Source organism: Galeopterus variegatus, unplaced genomic scaffold (assembly GCF_000696425.1).
Source record: "Galeopterus variegatus unplaced genomic scaffold, G_variegatus-3.0.2 Scaffold9565, whole genome shotgun sequence".
Classification (NCBI taxonomy): Eukaryota; Metazoa; Chordata; class Mammalia; order Dermoptera; family Cynocephalidae; genus Galeopterus; species Galeopterus variegatus.
The window spans coordinates 2,405-27,345 of NW_007735676.1; the positions used below are offsets into that span (position 1 = coordinate 2,405).

General features: G+C 43.1%; 1 protein-coding gene across 1 annotated transcript in view; it reads right to left on the minus strand.

Moving 5' to 3' along the window:
- Nucleotides 1-4,102: 4,102 nt before the first annotated feature.
- The window catches only part of LOC103609389 (FERM, RhoGEF and pleckstrin domain-containing protein 2-like), a 65,144-nt gene continuing 44,305 nt past the window's right edge, over nt 4,103-24,941 (minus strand). The window contains exons 5-11 of the mRNA XM_008593718.1: nt 23,364-23,478; nt 18,902-19,049; nt 10,657-10,725; nt 9,283-9,446; nt 8,862-8,930; nt 8,297-8,354; nt 4,103-5,936 (exon numbers count right to left, since the gene is read on the minus strand). Of these exons, the coding sequence (XP_008591940.1) occupies nt 4,689-5,936; nt 8,297-8,354; nt 8,862-8,930; nt 9,283-9,446; nt 10,657-10,725; nt 18,902-19,049; nt 23,364-23,478 (1,871 nt within the window). The 3' untranslated portion in view covers nt 4,103-4,688. The remainder of the gene's footprint in view (nt 5,937-8,296; nt 8,355-8,861; nt 8,931-9,282; nt 9,447-10,656; nt 10,726-18,901; nt 19,050-23,363; nt 23,479-24,941) is intronic.

Here is a 24,941-nt window from a genome sequence, read left to right on the forward strand (position 1 = left end):
CATATTTCTTAGTGTAGTCAATCTTATTAACACATCGTTATACTACTGTTAGACTCATAATATTCATATATTGGCTTATCTAAAAATACCTGGACTTTGGAAACTTAAATACAAAAATAGGCTTGAAAACAATTAAAAAAATCTACCTATAGCAGAACGTATTGTAAGTGGTAGACTTAACGGTATAACAGGCACTGCATGCTGGTGGCCTTGCACCATACGAGACTGCTGCAGGAACACATAACCTATCTGTGTGAACACACCTGGCTGCAGTCACTTGCCTGCACGGATACACCTGGTTGCAGTCACCTGTCTGCAAGGACATACCTGGCTGTGATCAAAACCCTTAGGCAAGCCCTGCTACGAGCTGCCAGTCCAACACGCATCCTGCCTGAGGCCATAGGCAGAGCCTGACAACTGTCCACCTGCAAGGTTCTGGATGTAACTAAGGAGACTGATAGATTAAAAGAGAATTGGCAACATTTTGCAGACACTTGCACTGACCCACTCTCAGTATGCTGGCTCCAGACATAAGAAGTGCTGGTTCAAGTCTGCAGACTTCCCTCAAACTGAGCACTCTGCCCTACAGTCAGGGTGTATCAGGCCTGCCGCCCAGCTGGTGCACTACCCAACACGGAGGAGCCACACAGCACCATCCACAAACAAAAGAAAGGCCTAATGCTGGTTCAGGGCTCAGTGGCTTCAGGCTAAACTGTTTTAGATGTTTTAATATTTAACTACTATAAACCACCTTTTATTAAGGTGAAAAGGAATCATGTCACTGTGTAAGCTAACTGCTACAAGGAGAAAGACATAACTTGTAGGAGAAAATGTTTTTTGGGTTCTAAAGCCATTGTGCCTACACTCTCTCCCTTCACCTTCAGTTTCTAAATCCCCTCTAGGTGGGCATCACAACCTGCTTAAAAGGGAAAGGGACCCGAGAACCGTGACTCAGAATAAATCCACAATGATTTTCTTGAAAATTATTTCATTATGAAGGAAAAGTTGCAACACATTTATAAGTATTATGAATATTCTGGAAAAGGAAAGCTATCAAAACTATCCAGATCTTGCCAAAAAGTTAATCTGAATCTGAAAATCACACCTTCACTGGTGCTGTCCACAGAGCATCTGGGACGCTGGGCTAGTCCTAGAGCTGCTCTGTCCCCCAAGGAGCCGCTGGCCACAGGACATTTTAGGAAGAAAGTCAAAGTTCAAATGTGATGTTGCACCACTCAACAAGATCAGAAAGGATGGAACTGGTGTGACCGAGGGACTGGGTGCTCAGCAGTGACTTAGATCCAAAGTGCTTTGTGTGGCCCATAGCTCTGTCCTGGTCAGCGCAGTGGCAGGTCCAGACTCCAGAGGGCAAAGGCTCGAGGGGCTGGTCTGGACTGTGTGACGTGCGGCAGGACCACTGGCCTGACTTCCTCCACAAGTCGCTGGCATGAAAAGGGGTGGTGGTGGTGGTGGTGTTCTTCTAAATGAAATGTAACATGTAGTGAGTGGATTGTGTTTGGACTGGGATTTAAACAAACCAAATGTCAATGGGCATTTTAAAGGCAACTGGGGAATTTAAGGGTATTCTCAGTATTAGATGATAGCAAGGAATTACTAATTTTAGATGATAATGTATATGTGGGTTATGTAAGAAAGTGTCCTTATGTTTCAGAAATACATGCAGAAATTCTGAGGAACGTCGTTAGCATGTCCGAGGTCTTCTTTAAACTACTATACAACAGTTTCAGAAGGAAAGAAGAAAGGGATTGATGGAGCAAGCATGGTCAAGTATCAGTAACGCTGAACGAGGGACGACGGGCGTAGTACACAGTCAGCCCTCCACATCCACAGGCTTCGCGTCTACAGAATCAACCAACCGCAGATCAAAGATACTTTTAAAAATCGCATCTGTACTGAACATGTACAGACATTTTTTTCCTTGCCACTATTCCCTAAACAATACAGTAAAACAACTATTTGCATAGCATTTACATTGTATTAGGCATTATAAGTAACCTAGAGATTATTTAAAGTATACAGGAAGATGTGCGTAGGTTATATGCAAATGCTACACCATTTTATATCAGGGACTTAAGCATCCATGGATTTTGGTACTTGTGGGAGGTCCTGGAACCTCCCACAGATATCGAGGGACAACTGTATTCCTCTTTCTGATCTTGTACATTTTGAAAACTTTCTAAATCAAAAACTAAAAAATTATTTCCAAAAAGTGAAGCTCCATTAACAAAAACAAACAATAAAACCCGTTTTATAAGAGGCCTAGTAGAGACAGCTGAGAACATAATTTTTTCAGAATCTCCAAGACTAGAGTGTGATGAGATACACTGCCTCAGGGGCACGGCCCCACCCCCTCCACAGGGAACACCCCACTTTCCCACAGCACTGCTTCCCCAGGAAGTGGTCACCTGAGCGCAGCAGCAGAGGTGGTTCAAATCCACCTAAATCTGACCTGCTGCCCAGACACTAGGGTGGGTTTCCTTTATTAAAAAAAGAAAAAGGATAACTTTGTTAGTTCACAGCACCAAGAGGTGCATCAGTTAGGTATCAGCTGAGGAAGAGGCAGCCATCAGCCATCCTGTGAGCACCGAGTTAGGAAAAACATCTTAAATGTAAAATATATTAACCATACCAGACAAATGCAAGGTTTATTTCTGGAGTGACACAATGGGAAAAAACAAAATGTCCCAAGCAGTCCTGATCTAATTAGTGTTCTGAACTACACCACGTCTATCATCAACGCAGTTACACAATCTTTTCACAGATACTAGTCAGCCACCATGGAAAGCTGTATATCCAACTGCCTATAAAGCATTGAGAAGTTGGGTCTAAGTGGGAAGGGGACAGAATAAACAACTGAGCACACTGCAAGTACCAGCCGTGCAGACAAGTAAATGATGAGACTGCAGTTCAGGTTTCAAGAAACTACAAAAATAGAAAATTACTCAAACATTTAGCTACAACCCCTCCACTAGTATCCAACCCATACTAATAGGAAAAGAAAGACTGACACTCAGCATGCCCTGAAAGCTCTAAGAGACCCCCGAGCCACATGCTCTCTGTGCAAACACAGTAAACCCATCCAGGCAAAGAATCAGAGGTCTTACCTGGAATAGAAGTGAATGTTTAAAGTTTCCACAGGATATTTTGAGAAGAAAATTAAACTTTAAATATGATATTGCACTAGTGGATAAGACTAGAAAGAAGGAACAACAACAAAAACCCAAGAAACAAAACCCAGTCTGTGGACCTGACAGCTCAACAGTGTCCACCCAGGGCCAGCCTGAGTTGAGCACTCGAGGGGTGCTAGGCCACGTGGCGGTGGCTTCTCCTCTGACATCCAGTCAGATGCATCCAGTCTGTGCCATGAGCATCAGCCCTAACTTTCATGGTGGTTTATTTTTATACGGAGGAGCACCCCACCCCATGGCGCCTGCAGGGCCATGGCACCCGTGTTGTACCTTGGGATGGCCGGCACAGGTGGGCAGGACCATCTCAGCCCATCTGCTCACATGACCCTTCCCAACTGCCTTGGGACAGAACAATATCTGTGACGGTATAAAAGACTGGCAATCAACCGGCAATTGTGTTTTACAAACCACCTGATGGAAAAGAAACATTGTTCCTAAAGAAAGTGAAAATTCAAGCCTCTTACACATTCTGGGGAGTTCCTAGTCTGTTTACTGTTTTTAACTAACTCACTCTGTCAGTCAAAAAAAAAAAAAAAAAGTCTCCTGTACCAGCCTACACAATGACTCTTAAGGCCGATTTGAGTGTCTGGTTCTGCATTTTCAGCAACCATACATCCAGTTCACCCTCAATTAAGGTGAACAAAAGAAAACAGTTCAAACTTACATATGTGCATTTTAAACCAATGCCTCTCCAAGCCCACATCTAAACACAGCACTATTTCTGGGTCTCAAGTTAATAATGAGATGATGCCTTTGGCACTGGGACAATTCCAGGGACACCACCTATCTATCCCCCAGTGCAACTGGAAATCCTGGCAGGCAGGAGGCTGCAGCCTCTACGTGCCTTTCCCAGGGTTAGGATTCGCTAATAATGAGATGATGCCTTTGGCACTGGGACAATTCCAGGGACACCACCTATCTATCCCCCAGTGCAGCTGGAAATCCTGGCAGGCAGGAGGCTGCAGCCTCTACGTGCCTTTCCCAGGGTTAGGATTCGGTGAAGGCACAGTTGAGATTCTGTGCAGTGCACCGACTGCACAAATCAGACATAACCTCTGTTCTAATTAATCATGGGCAGCATGGCTCACCTCTTCAAAGCAGCATTAATAGGTATAATACACTTATTCTAGTAAAGACCAACATGAATCAGAACTGAGTAACATTCAAAATGTATAGCACCAGTTTGTAATTGAATCAAAACACATGTCAAAAAATAAAGCTACATAATTTATCAGCTTTCTAGGAGGATTAGCTGGAAATACTCATCTATTTTAAACTGGATGCACAGCTTTTAACATCATTCCAAGTGAAAGTTTTAATTGACATTCAAAAAAATAATGTAATAAATCCGAGAGTTAGAAAAAAATAGAATATCTAGCCATGAACTCAAAATCACTTCCTATGTCTAACCCAAACAATTCTGAGCTCTAACTACACAGAGTAGGTGGGTGGGTCACCTTGTAAAGGAACCTGGAATGGTCAAGATGGGTTTTTATCTATCTGCTCTCCTGGAGTCAGATTCTTTAAATTGTTCTGTAAATCGAAAGTGACTCTCTCTCCACTTGTCTGTGCGAAAGAGTTGCTGAAGAAAAGGCTCACGTCTAGGGGGGCCTCAGCCTCGGAGTCCCACGAATCTGTGTCTGTGCTGCTGGAGTCCTCAGCTGTTGTGGGCGGGTAGCTGAGCTGCTCTAACTGGTCGATGATGTCAGAGAACTGGAAGGCTGAGCTGGATTCTGACCGGACTGAGTAGGCTGGGAAGTTGACCATAGAGCTGGCCTCAGACTGATTGGCCGAGCTGGACATGTGCGAAGAGAGCCCGCCATGCAGCGGCATGTTATTGAGGGAGCTGTTTTCAGACTGATTGTTCCTAAGAGAGCTAGTCTCAGAAGGACTCAACAGGCTCTGCATCAGGCTTGCTTGTGCCTTCACCTCAAAGAGCTCGGAGGTGTCTGAGGGGTGCACATTGCCATTGAAGTCACTTTCTTCCTCAAATTCAAAATCGTCTTCTACGTTCATGTCTACTGCCTCAGTGGAGTACCTGTCTGGGCTGGACTGAGCAGACTCCGGATGCCGGAAGGCATCTGGACCACACAAAGGAGGGGATGCGGTGGGCTGGGCAGGTACCCGAGGTTCCTGTGAGATTAAAGAGCTGTATGGGAAAGAGAATGCCTCAGAGCCTCCAGCAAAGAAAGAGATGTCTGCTGGATCATCATCTATGAACTCTTCAGAGACCTGCAGCTGAGTATTTGTCAATGTGAAAACAGGGCCACCCCCTCGGCACTGCCGGTCACACCAGTGCTCCCCACTGGGATGGAACAAGCCTGTGGTAAAGTCATCCTCACCATTGTCATTTTTACCAGCAGTTCTGTGCTCCCCGTCAGCCCTCCCTGCATCTAGGTCTAAGGCACTGAGACTCTGCCCTGAAGGACAGATGGAACCACAACTGCTCACAACATGACAAAACCTGACACCTGGAACAGGCTGGAGCGTGGGGGGCCCAGAGGTCTGGGCCGATTGCGTGTCAGGGCCTTCAGCCGCTGCTCTGCTGCTCCTCTCTGCAGCTGGACTCTTGACATAGGAAACCTGGGAATCCATAAGGGAGCCGCTGCTGTCCTTGAAGTCGAGCAGGCCAGGGGTGGTCAAAGCAGAGGTAGGGAACAGATAAGAGGAGGCATTTGCTGAAGATGGGGAGGCAGAAGTCCTCCATCCCTCAGTGAATGAGATGCTCTGGGGATCAAAATTAAGAAAAGAAAAAAAAAGATCATATAAAATTAAAAATTGCCATTAGGAGTTGCAAAATCAAATGGGCCTAACTTAGGATATCTACACATTTCTATCACAGCTTTTACAAAAAGGGTGATTGATGAGACATTCCCTTTTAGAACTTAAGATTTTAAAATGTAGATAGATAGATGCCATTGCAAACTGACCTAGGATATCTGCTTATAAACTCTTATAATTCCATTTTTTTCTTGTGGTATGAAATGTCCACAGTAATTAAGATCTCCATCATGTGTTCCATCTCAGTGGCATCCCCAGTCACCCTGAAGTGACAAGCGAATGAATTGGGGCATTCATTGTTTCACTGAGGCATGAAACACAGCTGGAGAGGGAGTGAGCCATTCCACTCAGCCAACTGTACCCCAAACCACAGCATGGACATCCTGGTAACAAGGCCAACTTCTACAGTACCGGGCACTCACCTGCCAGATTTATTGCCAGCAGGGAGTGGGGACACGTATCAGTCCATTCACATTTACAACAGAAGGACAAGAATCATTACCTAGGATGCCCCTTGCCAACATCGGTGGCACAGGAGCCCTGGGGCATTTCGAAGGGACTGGAGTGATCCAAACAGTGAGTGAGTAAGAAGAGGCTCATGAACAAGATGAAGGACTCTGGAGGGGCCATGGCGAAGAAGCCAATGAGCCATGCTGTGGCACCTGCTCCTCCACGTGCCCTTACCATATCCTCACACACAGTTCCACACACAAAAACGCTAACCAGCCCTCTTTACTTGCTAAGTGTCACCACTCATATGTGCTATCACTGAGATGCAGTCACACTTTGAGAAGACCTCTTACTATATGTACTCAAGCAACGTCATTAAGAGGGTGGTTGGACCAAAATATAACCAAGTAGAACTGAGTAAATACTAAATAATGCACAGTGACTAACCTTTAGAGACAAAATAGTATACTAGTCACAATCCATAAGATTAATCTATTTTCAAATGTTTATCATATTATTTTTTCTTAATCATTCAGCCATACTCAATATTCTCTTGTGACGTTTAAAATGTAATAGAAGAAAATTCAAAGTGTAAATTTAATTTTTAGATGATTCATACTTTGACATTAAATTTGAACTTTGTGAAAGAACAATTAAAAATACATTTTCTTTTAATTTTAATTGATTTAACAAGGAATTTCTGAAGAGAAAACATACCTAGAAGAGTTAAATAATGTTTTTATTTAAAAGACCCATTTTTTAAAAAGCTGGGGACATAAACTTAGATATATGAGGTCTGAGTGTAGCTCCTGGAAATTCTATGACAGTAAAGATGACAAACCATCAACAAAAGCTAACATTGTACAGAAATAAAAATTGTAAAAATAAGAAACTGCAGCAGCATGAGGAAATAGTTATAATATTACATGAAAATGGCAAGGTCCGATGTAAAAACATGCTTGCATGTGGAAGTTGATATGCAAACATGAATACACAAAGAGACTGTAGTGAAGCAGACCTGAAACAAAAATGTTGCCCATGTCTAAGTGGAACAGCTGCTATCACATTTGGGACATTCCTGCCAAATGTTTTTCTGTGATGTGTTTGCGTGTGCCTTTCTTTTAATATAGTTGCAATCCTGCCAGACATGTACAGATGTAAATTTGTTTCCTGCCTTTCACTCTTAACATAACAGCAAGAACTTCCCCATGTTACTATATACTCTTTATAAGCAGAGCTTTTTTTTTTTTTTCCTTTTTGTCTTTTTTCGTGACCGGCAACGGATCGCAACCCTCAGTGTCACGCCCATACCGGACCGGGACCGGCAACGGGATCGCAACCCTCGGTGGCTCGCCCGCACCTCGCTCAGCCAGTGAGCAGCCGGTCTGTATGTGGGATCTGAACCCTCGGCAGGAGTGCCGCCACACTCCCAAGTGGCGCACGGTAGCAGTGCGCCACCGGGCCGGCCCCTAAGCAGAGCTTTTAATGGGTACAAAAAATCCCACTAAGTGAATACAGCTAAAACGTAGCTAGCAAGTTATCCAGCACAGATAAGTGTTGTTCAGGATTTCACAGTGTATCACAAGTAACACTATGATGCACATTTCAATGCACAAAGCTTTCTATCTATCTAGGACTCCTTTCTGGAAAGAGTCCCAGAATTGGAATCGTTGCATTAAATGATACAACTAATTTTAAGACTCTTGTCACAATATTGCCAGATTATTTTCCAAAAGAGTACAGGTAATTAATATTGGCTATATATATACACACACACACATATGTATGTATGTATATGTATTTATAAATATATATATATATACACACACATATATTTTAAACCAGAAAAGACTAACCTGTTTTGGCTGGTCTGCAGTCAGAGCATGGATAGATATCCGAGTCTTGCTGTGCTTTCTGCAAAACAGAGAATAAGCTGTGAGCAATCAAACATTCTTCTTCTCAATACCTGTTTTTAAAGCAGCAAGCATGAACTGTATTCCTGAAGAAAAACTCACATACCAATGTGGCTAAGACAGAAACATCTAACTAGAAACAAGCAGGAGTAACACAAAATAATTCAGATAAAAAGTAGATACCCGAAAAGAGGCAAAATTATATACCCACATTAAAGGAAAAATTTTACATGCAGAAAAACAACATAAATTTTCAGGTTAAAAGTTTATCATATTATATAAAAACATATATATAAGCTAAGCAATATAGAAAAAAGAAACTAACAGGTAATATCTGCATATGTATATGACATCTATATAAAGATATTACAAATCCATTTTCTTCAAAATACAAACAGAACTCATGTCAAAATACATGTTTATGTATTTGAAATGACTTTTAAGTAAATATTAAAAATATTAATTTTAAAAAGCACACACTTCACATCATAAAGAGCACAGAGCTCACCTTTCGTATGGAGCTCTCTTCATCCCACCCTCCTTGACACAATCTACTAGTTGTTTCTGAGTTCTTCCACTGTGAACAAAGGTTTAGATTTTTAAAAAAGAAACAACAGTAATTCACAGCATTAATTTTTCAAAAATAAAGGGAAAGAAAGACTCGCTCATCTCTCATAAATATACACATATTTATTTTAAAGTTACACTTTGTAATAATTACAACTGATTTTCTAAACAAAGCTTTTATTAAGCCCATTTTTTTCTCTATTTTATTTGATACGCTGTTTCCATCATTACCTTTTTCAATAGCTACACTTTGTATTGAGTTCTCTGAAACATTTTACATTTCTTTCTTGGCTAGGAATTACCTATATTCTCAGCTTTACAAACCAGCAAGAGGCCCCTGCAACCCATGCCACAGCCCCTACCTGTATCTGAAGGAGGACCCCCGACTGAAGAAGATGGCTTTTGCTTTTGGCTTAGGTTGATCAAAAAGTCTAAAAAAGGTGTGATACTCCACACAAATCTTCCAGAAGTTCTTACATTCATCTCTACTACCCAACAAAAATTCCAAGGTGTCCTGGTAAGGTCCCTACAAGCAAAATACAAAGGCTCAAGTAACTTAATTCAAAAATAAAGTATTGGACAAGAGAAAGTAAGTTCAGGAAGCAGATCACACAATGGACAATTCCAAAATTAAAAATTAGGAAGTTTTTTCTAAAAACTGTATACAAAGACTTCTCGTTCCATTTATTTAAGAAGAGAAAAACACAGTATATATATTCATTATAGAAATCACAGTAATATAAAGTCACCCACAATCACACCACTGTTTACATTCTGATGTCCATCTTTGTAACTGCTCTTTGCCCACCTTCTGTGCCAGTCTAACATATTCACATGTTATTAATGAGCTGTTTTCCATGGTGTTCTTTTTTTTTTTTTTAACCTAGGATATTTTAGATTTACAACACATGAAGTTTTCAGGCTCACAAATATCAAAATGAAGAAACCACTGCACTCTCACGATTTTTCCTTAGGATAAATTCCTAAAAATGGAATTCTGAGCTCAAAGACAATGTTGAACCTTCTGATATATATTACCAAATTACTTCTCAGAAAGACCGTAATACTTTGATTCCTATATTTAGTCTTAAAAACCTAAGTGCTTAGGAATAAAAAACATAACTTTGCCTTGTGCAGACGCAAACACAGTTCTGAGCTTTGAAATATGCTATTCCAATTAATAGCTGCTTTGGTGAGTTGAGCAGTAATTTTCTTCTTGATCTTCTCAGAATAACGGCAAGAAACTCATTTTACTCACAGAGAAAAAGAAGCCTTTTACTTGCACTTTGTACGTATGTTTGGAATTCATTCTACTTTTCTTTTATCCATAGAAGAGATATTTGAATAATAAACAAATATCCTTTCAAGCTTTTTACCAAAAGTAAATACAGTTACATACAGCATATGAACCTCGTATTTGACAAGAGCCCTGCTAATTAAGTGCCTTTTAAAAGCTCAAGTAAAGATGTTCTTCTGTTTGGTCCAAGGGCTCCAACCCTCACAAGGCCCAGAGTGTGTCTAAGCTGACGAAGGCGCGGCCATCTCTTAAGCTTCAACTTCACAGTGGCTCAGCTAACCTACTTTCTGTTTCTTAACTTCGTTCCTACAGTGGGAATGTAACAATGTGAGTTCCTTTGAATAGTTGGAAGTGCTGGATTTTTCCCAACTATCAGACTGTACAGACATTTCTTTTTTTCATTTTTACTCATTTCGGTAAATTCGTATGTAATTATTACTTTATTTACTGGCGATGTCCTAGGAAAGTCTTTCAACCCTGTGAACACTTTGTATTTCAGCTTCGTTACCTGGAAAACAGAGACCATGATAACCAACGGTTCTCGGCAGCCTCTGGGAGTCTGTCAGACGTGCACCTCCTCGGGCCCACCCCAGACCTGTGGAATCTGAAACCCCCGGGATGGAGCACAGTGATGTGTGGGTGACAAGCCTCCCAGAGGTGGTCAGTGTGAGACCTGCTGGACACAAGGCCCTCAAGCCCTTCCAAACCCCAATCCTGAATCCTGTCCCTTAACTTGGGTGCATTCCACTGAAATGATTTACAAGGTAGTTTTTTTTTTTTTTTCCCCCTTTTTGTCGTTTTTCGTGACCGGTAACGGGATCGCAACCCTCGGTGTCGTGCCCGTACCGCGACCGGCAACGGGATCGCAACCCTCGGTGTCATGCCTGCACCACGCTCAAACAGTGAGCGGAGTGGTCTCTATATGGGATCCGAACCCTCGGCGGGAGCGCCGCCGCACTCCCAAGCGCTGCACTCTACCGAGTGCGCCACCGGGCCGGCCTATACCATTATCTTTTAAAATGGCAAAAAAACATTAGTGGGAAATCCAAATGTCTAACAAAAGGAATATAGCTCAGTAAATTACAACTCCGCAATTTACCATAAAGTTTTTTGTTATTAAACATAATATATGTGAAGACTATGTAGATATAAACTTTCTTATAGTAGAATACGAAACCACATATACAGTATTATTACAACTATACAAAAATCTATGACTATATATGGCTAAAGACTGAAAGAGGCCATAGAGAAACCTAATAGTTATAATAAAGTAAAGGACTAGAGGTGGAAGTGTAGAGTTGTTGCAACAAATTTTTTTTTATTTTTCTTAAAAAGAATAACATGCTTGTTTGTTTGTTAGGGTTCTATTAACATCTTTCTAAAGCTCTCTCCAAAGTATTCGGCAAGTCCCATGTAATATTACAGTATATATACACATTGGTTTTTGTCCATTGTTCCTGGCTTCCTCCAATCTTCCCTACCTTTCTGTCTTGGAGCTGGCCATAAAGAAATTCTCTGACCTACTTTGTCTGATCATGGGTCATAAGACCCCCATTTCAGAAGGGGCTGTGCCCCATGCTTGGAAGGAAGGAACGCTGCACAGAGACGCCAAGAAGAATCTGAACAAACAGGCTAAAATGGGTGCAGTGTTTTACCCTAGATTGGAATTCTGCAAGAGCAACCGGTAAAAGGTAGCCAGGTGTCTCAGAAGAAGGGCCAGCAGGAGTTCTTTGTGCTGTTCTTTTTTTTTTGTCTTTTTTCGTGTCCGGCAACGGATTGCAACCCTCAGTGTCGCCCCCGTACCGGACCGGGACCGGCAACGGGACCACAACCCTCGGCGCCGCACCCACACCTCGCTCAGCCAGTGAGCGGGAACCGGTCTGTATGTGGGATCCGAACCCTCGGCGGGAGCACCGCCACGCTCCCAAGCGGTGCACTGTAGCAGTGCGCCACCGGGCCGGCCTCTTTGTGCTGTTCTTGCAGCTTTTCTATGAGCTTGAAATGGCTCCAAAATAAGATTTTTTAAAAAGGTACTGAGATGCTTTCTCGGCATTTTAGATTCTATTCTTGACATCATTATTTACACTTTTCTGCAAACTCAAGAGGAGGCAGCAAGGGAAGAGACATGGTCCCTTCAGAGATACCTCCAAAGAAACCAAAAACAAAAAAAAATCCAAAAACCAAACAGCAAAAAACTCTTCAGCCATAAAAAGTGATGAACACTGATGATACATGCTACAACATGGATGAATATTGAAAAGAAGGGAAAGAAGCTAGATACAGAAGTGTATTGCATGATCCCATTTATATGAAACATCCAGAACAGGCAAATCCGCAGAGACAGAAATGTCCAGGTATTTGTCTATTCTGGATACTAGTGGTTGCCAGGGGTTGGGGGAGTTACTGCTAATGGGTACAGGGTTTTCTTTTGGGGGTGATAAAAATATTCCAGAGTTAGTGGCGATGGCTGTGCAATTCTGTCAATATCATAAAAATGGTGAATTTTATGGAATGTAAATTATACCTCAATTAAAAAAATTCCTGGTTAAGAAATGTCTTCAATGCCAAGATATAAATGGTAGGTTCCACATAAGGACCAAAGTATCCTAGTGCCCAAACACTAAGTTATTCTAATTTCTATTCAAAGTAAAAAATATTGAAGGATTTTCAATTATGTTCTCAAAATTCCTCTCCTATACTGTGTCCTTAAAAAAAGGGGGGGTGGGCAAAACAAAACATCAATAAAAGGAAACAAAACAAAGTCCCCACAGACCCAGCTCTCCCAGCTCTCGACATTGTCCATGCCCCTAGGGAAAACCCTCAAAAAGCTGATGACCTGCCAAAAAGGCAGGAGAAAAAAAATGCTTGTCCTTCCAAGAAAGATGCAAAAAAACAGCTGCGAGAGACTCGCACGTAACCATTTCTAGCTGCTTGCTTACTTTTCCATTTTCCCTTTTAGTCAAAATAAAAACAGTCACTATATCCCAGGGTCTTAACCACTGTTACAAATCAGAAGAAGAAATAAATAGAATATCCAAGGACAGTTAAAGCCTTCATCTACTGTACCTGGACTGGAGAGACTTTAAGAGAACACCTCTGAGGTGGAGCAGTTAGCTGTGGGACCCTGAGGGCTGCTGCTTTCCTTTTACTTCTTGTCCAGTAATCCGTGGCATGACTGTGAACACCAGACAGGCTACAGTGCAGGACTGGTACGAACCCAGGGGGCAGGCCAGGGACCACCCGCTCTACCCTCAGTCCTCTTCCTCAGACAGCACCACCTTCCATGCAAAGGCTGCCTTTTCCGGGATTTACTCTCATTCATTCGTTCACCCATATTTATAAACAGCATTTTTAAGACTGTGAGTGCACTTTTCACTTGCAGACCTCACCTCCCGAACTTTCTCCACCACTGACTCAAACCTACCTTCCCCACATTTCCTGTATTTTTGGTACATTTTAAATTCAGTATTTATACTATCGATCATATAACTATTGCTCACACGTTGAGCCACTGTAAATTATAACTGTATTTTGCTACTTTAAAAAAAATTTTAAATATCCATCAGGCAGTAGGATTGCTTCTTTACTATTTCTTATTTTTAATATTTAAGAGGAGAATTAAGGTGCTTTGTTACTTTAAATTTTCCTTGAGTTACTAATTGCCTCTTTTTATTTGCTTAATTTTGTATGTACCTATCACTAATTCAGCCCCAAACTTCCCTACAGAATGTTAAAACACTTCAGTGTGGTCTAGCACACTGTTTAAGAAATAGCTTATGGGTCTCTCTCCCTGGTGGCACCCCTCCTGCAGCCCTCTGCCTTCTGCTCTAATGTTGACCAGACGTCCTCTCGGCCTGGGCACCATATGCACCTTCCTTTGCATGTTTCTTATATGGGGCACTCCATTTCTCTAATTCTCTTACTTGGTTCATTCTCTCCTCTACTGGCATCCTTTAAAAGGGTGTGCAGGAGCTAAATTTTCAAAAATTAGCATGCCTGAAAAATACCTTAATTTTCTCTCTGTACAGAAGTCACGTTGGATAGGGCACAGAATTCTAGGTTGGGAATGATTTTCTTTAAAAAAATTTTCCCCAAATCTGCAGTGGCATTGGGTATCTATCTATCTATCTATATATATACACACATTTTTTTTAGTAGATTTTTGAGTTTTATTGAAATCTTACATGAACGAGACATTGGAAATAATAATCACATCAAAGAACAAATTGTCATGGCTTTGATGCTTAAGCCAAACAACTTTTGTAGGGAAGATTTCAAAAAGGTGCGCAGTGATGACAATTTAAAATTCAGGTAATCTGCTTCCTGGAGTGCAAAGTACACAGTCATAGGCTATTTTCAACACAAGAAAACTTAAATTTGTTTGCTTTAATTTTTTTTGTAGTACATGCTCACATTTTTATTTTCCTTTTTGTCTTTTTTCGTGACCGGCAATGGGATCGCAACCCTCGGTGTTGCGCCCATACCCCGACTGGCAACGGGATCGCAACCCTCGGTGTCGCGCCCGCACCGCGCTCAACCAGTGAGCGGACCGGTCTCTATATTGAATCTGAACCCTCGGCGGGAGCGCCGCCACGCTCCCAAGCGCTGCACTCTACCGAGTGCGCCACCGGGCCAGCCCATCATGCTCACATTTTAAAAATCAATAATTTTCTTTTAAATTTCTGAACCACTGCCTGCACATTGCTGTCTAGCTTTTAGTATTGCTACTGACAAGTCCAAAGCCATTTTAATTCGTATTTCTTTCTCTTTCCTTCCTGGATGCTCTTGGATCTTCTCTATTATTCTGAAATGCCATAGTAATATACACTGTGGCAATCTTTGTTCCTTTGTTATTCTGGGAATGCATAGGCACTTTCGACCTGGAAATCTGTGCCTTAAGTTATGGAAACTTTTTCTCATGTAATTTCTTTGACAATTTCCTCCCTTGCTTTCTTTGCTCCTGCCTCTGGAGTTCCTGCATGTTGGATGCTGGATCTGCTGGGTCGCTCCTTTAATATTTACTTTTCTCCATCTTCCCTTTATCTTTTATTCTTCGTTGTGCAGATTTCCTCCACTTAATCTTTCCACCATTCCTGCTCTGCTGCGACTGTCACTTCTGCTAACTATTTCTGAATTCTCAAGCATTTCCTTGCTCTCCATTTGTTCCTATCACAGCACCCTGCTCTTGTTTCAATGTGTTCTCTTTGTTCCGCCAGGGCTTTCTGAAGATGTAATACATTAATAAGGTTCAAATTCTGAATGTACAAAAATGAGTCCATAGTGGAAAGTCTCCTTCTAACCCCTGTCCCAAAGCCTGCCAGCTGCAGTCGCCTTTCCTGGGAGCCATTAATGTCACTAGTTTATTCTGTATGGAATATATAGTGTATATACAGTTTTCCCTCTTTTTCCCCACAAGCAGCAGTGTACTATACACGCAGTTTTGAATCCTCTTTTTTCCATATGATGATAGATTTTGAAGAATGTTTCACGTATCAGGAAATGTAGAGCTTACTCCTAATGTGGATTCACTACCATTTATTTATTTAACTGGCCTCCTAATGGTTAATTCCCAATATTTTACTATTGCAAACAAGGCTGGAATAAAAAATTATAAGACAAAATTTTACACTTCTAATAAAGGAGCACTCCCATTTCTCATGAGCATAACACAGCATAAAGCAATTCTTCTATTTTGCCAAAATCTGACAGATAAAAAACAATATCCTCTTGAGGAATGGTAGGTTTTTAATTTTATTTATTTACTTATTTATTTTAAATTAATTTTATTTATTGAATCAAAATCAATTATCCATATTTTTGGGGTTGAACACTGAGATATGTTGATCAAATCAATATCACTAGCAAATATATTGTTACAAATCGTAATTATTCTTTATGCCCCTTGTCAAACCTTTCCCCTTCCCCCATTCCCTCCCCTCCCCCCTCTAATTACCCTAGATTTCTTCTCTCCTTCTGAAAGAATAATGGTTACTCTGTTAACTTGTTGCCTAGATGATCTGTCCAATGCTGAGAGGTGTGATCGGGTCCCCCAATATTATCATAGAGCAGATGCTTCTTCTGTCACTCTGGAATGGGCTTTGTGGAGAGAGACATCCTCTGCTTTTCTTGGTCTCTGCTGGTCACTCTCCTTGTGTGAATGCACTCTAGTGGTTGGACCATCTGTGGGGTGGTTGTGGTGTCTAGCCACTTTTGCGGCACCCATGGTTGTTGTGGTGGCTGAGGTAGGCCACCCACACGGAGGTGATGTTTTTAGCATGCTCCTTGGCGCTGGCTATGTGCCTGGTTGTGGGGTGTGTCTGGTCCCCTTCTCCCTACCTTGACAGGCCCTGAGGCATTGGCGTCATGTGCCTGGTTGTGGGAGAGGTGTCCACTCCCTGGCTCCATGCCTTGGGTCACCAGGCAGAACCCAAGGCACTGGCACAGTGTGCCTGGTTGTGGGAGAGGGATCCAGTTCCCTTCTCCATGCCTCGGGTCACCAGGCAACCCTGAGACGCTGGCTCAGTGTGCCTGTTTGTTGGAGGGGGGTCCGGACCCTTTCTCCATGCCCTGGGTCCACAGGTGGGCCCTGAGGTGCTGCTGTGCTATTGCTGGTTGTGGGAGGAGGGTCTGGTCCCCAGCTCTATGCCTCGGGTCACTGGATGGGCCCAATTTTTCCATCTCTCCTATCTCTGGCACTGGTTCAGTTTCTTCTGAGTCCTTTTTCTCCATTAATTTGGTACCTCTCTCTTATGATAGAGACTTCCTCAGACATCTGGTGCTCCTTGGTTATTGGTGTGTATTAAAGGGAGGCTCTAGGAGTGCTAACATTTATAACCATCATGGCAAAGACCGGTAGTGGATGCTAAATCTAGGGGAAGTGTGACAAGGGACAGGATGTCTGTATGGCCTTAAAGTGTCTTTCCACATATTGCTTATCGGTTGCAAGAGAAAAATTATTAACTATGTTGTGGAAGAACTAGAAAACACAGGGATCAAGATTACATCACCAGTGAGGACAGACAGCCATCAGGGGTGACATGGATTGAACTGTGTCCCCCAAGTTTTAAGTGACTGGAGATTAATCCCCACTGTAACTGTGGAGAGTGGGAAATCCTACTATGGCAATTGAAAAGTGGGGCCTTGAAGAGGTGACTAGATTCTGAATGGATTAATAACGGTGGTCAGGGGTGTGGTTCTGAGGGCTTTTAAAGGAGAACACATGAGAGTCCTTCTGTCTCTCTCTCTCACTCTGCTCTGCCATGTGAGACCCCTGGGTCACTGTCACCACCACCAAGGCCCTCATCAGATGTGTTCCCTGGACTTTGTACTTCCCAGCCTCCAAAACTGTAAGCAATACATTTTGTTTTTTAATAAATTATCCAGTTCCAGGTATTTTGTTATAAGCAACAGAAATGGACTACTACAGGGAGCTTCCAGGTGTGATGCCCTGAAGGACATGGTATTAACTGGTAGGGTCCAGCTGGGAATACACGACCTGAGTCTAATCCCAGGGAAATATCCCACAAGCCACAAATGAGGAGCATTCTATTAAAAATAAAAAGGAACTATTCTTTAACACTGTCAATATCATAAAAGGTAAAGAAGAAAGAAAGGCTGTGGAAACGTTCCAGATTCGAGGCAAGTAGAGACGAGACAGCTAAATGCTACGTCCGGTCCTAGATTGGATCCTGTCCTGGGGGAGAACAAAAACTATGAAGAACATCACTGGGCCTGATGACAAAATTAGAAAGTAAATGATATACTAGATAAAAGGATGGTCCCAACGGTATCAGCGATAAGTGTACTGGGACTGCGTAAGGAAATATCCTACTCCCAGGAAAACACACTATAAATACTTGGGGTGAAAGGCCGTGATGCTTGCACTTGTCCTCAAATGCTTCAGAAAACGTGTGCGTGTGTGAGAGGCAGGGGGAGAGAGCAGGCAGAGGGCTCTCTGCTGGTCTAATTCTTACAGCTTTTCTGTATGTTTGAAAGTATTTCCAAATGAAAGCCTTTAACAGGGGAGGCTTTAAAGTGCTGGTGGGCTTCTCTGTGTGTAGGGCTTGTCAGCTGGTGGGAACACCAGCAGAGCTCCCTGTCAGGCTGGCTGGACTCTGCAGAGAGCAGTCTCCTGTCTCCAGGCATCAGCCTGGCCAGCATTCCGGAGGGGCTAAGACATGGAGGGCCTCCCATAAGATGACACTGACTCTATCATATGCAGTGCTCTCTGATATTTTCTAGTATATTCTCCTTCATTTATTCAAATGATGACTGGGTGCCATTACACAGCTCTCACACCCCACAGCATAGAGACTGCTCCACGGGGAAGAGCCAGAGCTGGAGTTTGAGATTTTAAGAGGGTGACCTTCAGTTAAAAATTAGAAGGAAGAATGAGAGTGAATGGGTACGCTAGGGGACAGTGGGTGGTGTAGGAGGGACAAGGGTCAGTCCCAAGAAGCAGTGGGCTCCATGTCAGCAAGGACAATCACATTTGTGCTAGGGAAGGACAAGAAAACAATCTCTCTACTGGGTAAGAGGCCAAATCAGATGACATGCAGAGTTCCTCTTCCGAATCCAAGCCCTTATTCATCAGAACAAACATTTTCCAACATACGTAAAGACAAATCCCACCAAGTCGCAGTACACCACCACCCTGCCCCTCCCTGCCCCCTCTGGCCTACCTGGAACACAAGGACACCCATGTGGGAAACTGCCAGGTTAATCTTGGTCCCCTCCCTGTCACAAGCTGTGTGAAATCTGATGCCGTACATTTCCAACTTTCGAGCAATTTCAAGCACCTGGAAATCAGACTCGGCGGGCGTCTGGCCTCTATAACGAAGGATATATGATCACATCACTAAAAATACTCTTTCTGAAAGAGCCAAAATGCATTATATAAGTAATCTGGTAAACAAGACAAAATACAATAAACCCACAATGAAGGCTTTGTGTTTTCAGAGAGTATTTAGTGTTTTCAGAGATCATTTACTGTCTGTATATTTATCTACTACAAAAACAACATGCCATGCGTGCAGCCCAGAGAAATTGTCCTTCTATTCTGTTACCCACTTCCTAAAGGGTAGAATGTTTCCTTGGATTCACTGGATACTCAGCCTTATAATTTTCTTTTGATAGTGACAAGGTAATATGCAAACATTATATGCAGAGGTAAACATTAAATCAGAGGCAATACCACCGATAACACTGTCTTATTAAACCCATTTTAATGCTATAAAAAGTATTTTCATAATGTACAATTTTAGCCAATAGAATATACTTTTATAAGAATGAAATTGCAACATCAAATAAAAATATCATTGCCAAAACAATTGGTTTTATCCACATAAAGGCCTACTCCCAGCATGTAACATGTTTATCAAGTCCATGGTCATGCTACCAGGAAGCGGAAAGTGAGCACGGTCTGCACACACTGAACAGCCTCCAGGAGAGTGATGCCCATGTGCAGTCGCAGCTGGTGCAAAGGGAGATGCCTCTGTAGGGCCCCATGTTCCGTGCCTGGACTCTACACATGGGATCTCCCATTAAGAACTCTCTTCCTTCATACTTCCAAATGCAGGAACTTTAGAATATTTAAGGAATAATGCAACTGTCTGGGTTATGCTGCTCCCATGATGTCCACTCTGACTAAAATTTCCATTCTTTGAATGCTCTGTAGGCACCTGATTGCGAACTTAAATTTTAATAAATCATCATCATCAAGAAGTAACACATAGTGGGTGTCACAACTGCTTTACAAGAAGTCCTAATTCCGGGAGTTTCACTTATTTGTAAAGCCACCAGTGAACATTTTCTAAACACGAGTTTCTCTTTTTGAACGTATATAGGCAGTATGACTTATAGAGAGATATCATGAATTTGGTGTCTGAAGAAAACATGTGCCTTAAGAAACCCAGGATATACTTTGGAAATATTCAGAAGTTAGAAAGTCCCATTCAAAAGAAGAGCTAGATAACATTTAACTTTTTTTTCCATCTTAACTTTGTACATCTACAGAAACACCAGTGACCACTACGCACCTCCAACTTTGAATAGTCAACATTCAAATCTTTTTCTGCAGTCTCAAAGATCCAAAAGAAATGGGTAAAGTTGAGAAAAACGACTTGCTTAGTGATTACAGAGGTGTTTCCAGTGGGTCATGAAGAACCATAAGACAATGTAAGACATTTACAAAGATTAAAATGGAAGTGCAATATTGTCTTTAAAAAACCTACACAAAGAATGACTAAAAGAAATAAGGTATGTGCAGTGAATTTCTGATGACTGTGGTGACCAAGTCAGCGTAAGATTAAAATGGAAGTGCAATATTGTCTTTAAAAAACCTACACAAAGAGTGACTAAAAGAAATAAGGTATGTGCAGTGAATTTCTGATGACTGTGGTGACCAAGTCAGCGTGCTGCACAGTGAGTGCCCAGGGACAGAGCTGAGCTTACTGCTTCTCGGCTTGCTTGGGAGGAGTCTAATTCTATTCCTATGTATAGCAGACCACCCGACTCATCTGTCCCTCACTGGCTTTCTAGTCTTTAAATCATACACCTCTCAAGATAGACAGACAGACACAGGTACAGAGGCTCACACAGGCAAAGGCACAAGCATGTTAGTGTGCATGCACTTGCAGTACACGATGTACACATGAACACACAAGTGCAGGCACATAAAAACACAAGCCATGCACACAGGAACACACATGCACACACACACAGGCAGAATGCATGCACAGGAACACACAGAGCCATACACACAAGCACGCAAAGGTGCACACATGAACACACAGAAGGCACAGACATGTTACAGACACACATGCAAATGAACACACGTGCACACACATGAACACAAGGCAATCACAGCACACACAGGAACACACCCCCACACACGTGAACCTACACAGGCGCACACACAGCCGTCCCTGATGTCTAGCGTTTGCTCCCTCCCACAGGCGGCTTTCCAGTACAACTGCTCACACATGCTGTCACCATTTCCTCACCTCACTTTCCATGTACGTGGACCTGGAGTCCACCCCGAGCACTCATGGAAGCTGCTGAAGGCCACAGGCACCACTGCACTGCCTGGCCTGTACACACACTTCTGTCCTTTCCTCCCTGGGCCTGGGGGTGCACCTTGATCCGAGGAGCTACAGCTGCTTTCCTGGTCTCTTGGCGCCTGTGTCCTCTGCATTCCTGGCTGCCAGGCCCGTGGGTGCCTCTTCCTTTGCTCAGCTGCTCAAGGCTAGCTTTTCAGGGGCTCACCCTGGGCTCTTCTCTCTCCTGATCTCCATCTACCTTCTTCCTAGTTGATCTCACCCACTGCACAGGTTCATGCAGCCTACACGCCAACAACTCCCCATACCCCAAATCCGCCTGTCCATTGCGGGCTGTCACCTAAGTTGATGCTTCACAGCAGTGAGCCCAACCCATCCCTCCTCAAGGCGTCCAGCACCTGCTCTGTGCATTTCAGCAGGGAGGGACCTGTCCCCAACCCTAAAAACAAATCCTGAACCAGTGACTGTCTCCTGCTGGGATGGAAGTGACTCAGTCTGACACTGGGAGAGGGTCTTTTGCTCTGTGGGTCATCAGGGTGTGGAGGTGACACTCACAACAGCTGCACCTTGCTTGCTACCAGACAGAATAAAGGCAACGCCTGAACGAGACAAAGCACAGGGCATCTGGGAAAACAGAGCCAGAGCTCTGAGACCCCACTGAGACAGTGGCTTCCTCAAGATCAGACCAGGCATGTGGACTCTCGCAAAAAGCACTGCCTGACACACAAGAGGCGCCTCCACCATTGCATCCTAGACGGAGCCCTGCGTGCTCAGTCTCATCATGCACGAAATGGGTAATAACAGCACATGCCCCACAGGGATACTTACAGATCACATGCGAATGCTTGGCGCAGCGTCTGGCTAGCTATAAGCACTGTCTGCAATCGCCAACACAGTGCCGCCTGTATCAGCTGGTAAGTCTACTTGCTCCAGTGCTTGAACCAGAACCATGTCATGTTGGAACCTCCTCCCCTCCCTCTCTTTCCAGGCTGGTGCTTTGCCTGAAATGCCTCCTCCCCCACCCGACTACTTCATTCCTCAAAGAGCCTCCTCATGCATCCTCTTGACCCTTCCTGCATCCTCACTGCACTGCGGTATGCACTGTCTGTCACTCGGGCTCACAGTGCATGAGCTGTGCATTTTCTATACTCCACATATTCTCATTTGCAGGGATATATTCGTGTATCCAGTGCCTGCCACAACCCAGGCACACAAAACACACCCCCCCAGTACTGTGAGTGGTAAAATGCACAAAACCCACATACAGTCTGACAGGGGAGGTAAGACCCGGGAGGGTAGAAATCTTGGTCTGCGCCATTCAAATCGACCCCTAGTGCTGACAGCAGTGGGTGATACGTAGGTGGCACTCACACTTTGCTGAAGGTGTGAAAGAGGAGGCATGAGTGGGTTCCAGTATAGCTTTCCCTGCATGACATTATCAGACAAAATAAACTTGTTTCTCAACAGGCTCCTTCACAAGGCAGGGCTGAGTCTTCCAGAATAACTCTCACCAGTCAAACTCTCTCTCTGGTGAATAAAAGCCCCAGCCACCTCTGCCAGAACCCATGGCCCTTTCTTTCCCACTTAACTCTTCAATCCCTCCTCCCCTAGCACTCTTCCCAAAGGTCAACCCAGAAAAAAGCACCTGTGATCAAAACGTAGCCAAAGAACACAGCTGCCAGCATGCTTCCCAACATCTGACACAGGCACACATACAATGCCAACCTCCTCACCACAGCATGGGCTGCTCACAAGAGAGGATGACTCCTGCCACACCGCAGGGACCAAGTAGCAGCCCACGTCCTGGCTGGGAGCACCACATGTCCTGCTCACTAGCACCCTCCTTCCCAGGCCCTGACGTCCTTTCCAGCCTTTCCCAAAGCAGCACATCTTGCAGGCAGGACTGCACGTTAAGTCAGGGCTGCAACCTCTCTGTCAGCCAAGCCACTGCCTGAGACCAGGGAGCAACAGTTGCCACTTCAGCCAGAATCTTGCAGAAGCCTTCACAATAGTTCCCTTTCTATTACACACTATTCAGTCATCACTGCAGAAACAGTGTGCCAACAGTCAATGCCGAATGACTTACGTGTGCTTCCGATGGAATTCTAGTACTTTCTCAACAGAGTGTGCCTGGCTGGGCAAGTACTCGTTGGCTTTGAGGTGCTCTCGATCCAGGGTTTCATCATAATCTCCTATTTCCGCTGATATGAAATAATAAGTCAGTAATTCTAATTTTTAAATAAAGTACAAGCATTTGTACATGCAAATACATAAATTAAAAGTAAAAAAAATTATCCTTAATCTGTAGTAAAATAATATATTCCTAAAAAACCCAAGATTTTGCATTTTATTTCCAAATATTTTATGCTGTTAAAAGGCAAACATGAAGGCAGGCGAAGAGGATTTTTTTCTGACTTGTGGAGAACAAAGCCTGTGATGAGTGATCGCACAAACACTTGAGTGAGCCCCCCTAAGTATGCTGTTTTTTAAGCCACACTTTATACATAAGGTGTCTCAAGACTATCACGACCAGGAAAATGTGTTTTATCTGTTTCAGGACACTCTATTTTTAAATCATTTTTTTCCTTTCAGGGCTTCTTAAATTTCTTGAGGAATAATGTCTCTTTCTGATTTCAAGTATTTTAAGGTTATAAATGTTTAAAAAGCCGTGGGAAAGCCTAATAATTTTGAGCAATATACTCTTTTTTTGTTTTGAAACAATCTCAAATTCCCAGAAAAGTTGCAAGCACAGTGCAAGAGCTTCCCCGCTCAAACCATCTGAGAATAAGCTGCCAACCTGGTGCCTGCCACAGCTCACTGTGTATATTCCTACACACCAGGCACTCTCACCCACACAGAGTAAGCAAAACCAAAAGATCAGGAATGGGGCCATGGTCTGTTGCTGCACCCCGGACTCAGACCCGATTCACATTTTACCAACTGCCCACTTGTGGTATAAGCGCCCAGATCAGGAATGGGGCCACGGTCTGTTGCTGCACCCCGGACTCAGACCCGATTCACATTTTACCAACTGCCCACTTGTGGTTTTTTTTGGCAAAAAGACCCAGTTCAGAATCATACATTACATTTAATTGCCCTGTCTCTTTCCTTCAATCTAAGTAGCATCCTTCTAAGGTGAAATTACCACTGGACAAGTTATTATATTATACCAGTCCAACTAAACCACACAGAGCCCTTAAACAAGTGGCACTACCAAACAATAGTTACAAAGAATGCACTGAAAAGCCATCTACCCACCTGAAAAGGCTTCAGGCCAAATGGAAAAAAAAAAATCACCTTGAAAACTCTTATTAATGACAGTCATCAAAGTCCCACAGTGCAGGACAGCAAACCCATAATAAAATTTGCTATTTGAAGGAGTTGTCTGGGGAAGGACCAAGGAAATTACAAATAAACGTGTAATTATTAATTCCTGAAGTTTCTGAAACTTCCTACATATCTCCTGTGTTCAAACTTCTGTGTAGGAAGGCGTGGTCAAGCCTCCAGTCCAAACACAATGTGGTACTTCCTACTTTCTCTTCCAACAGCTGGTGGGTCCGTGAGGCCCTCTGTGTACACCTCTCATGGTTAATTGTTGAACTATAATTTTTCACATATTTCTGAACTATCTCTCTTTTTTTTTTTTTTTGTCTTTTTCCGTGTC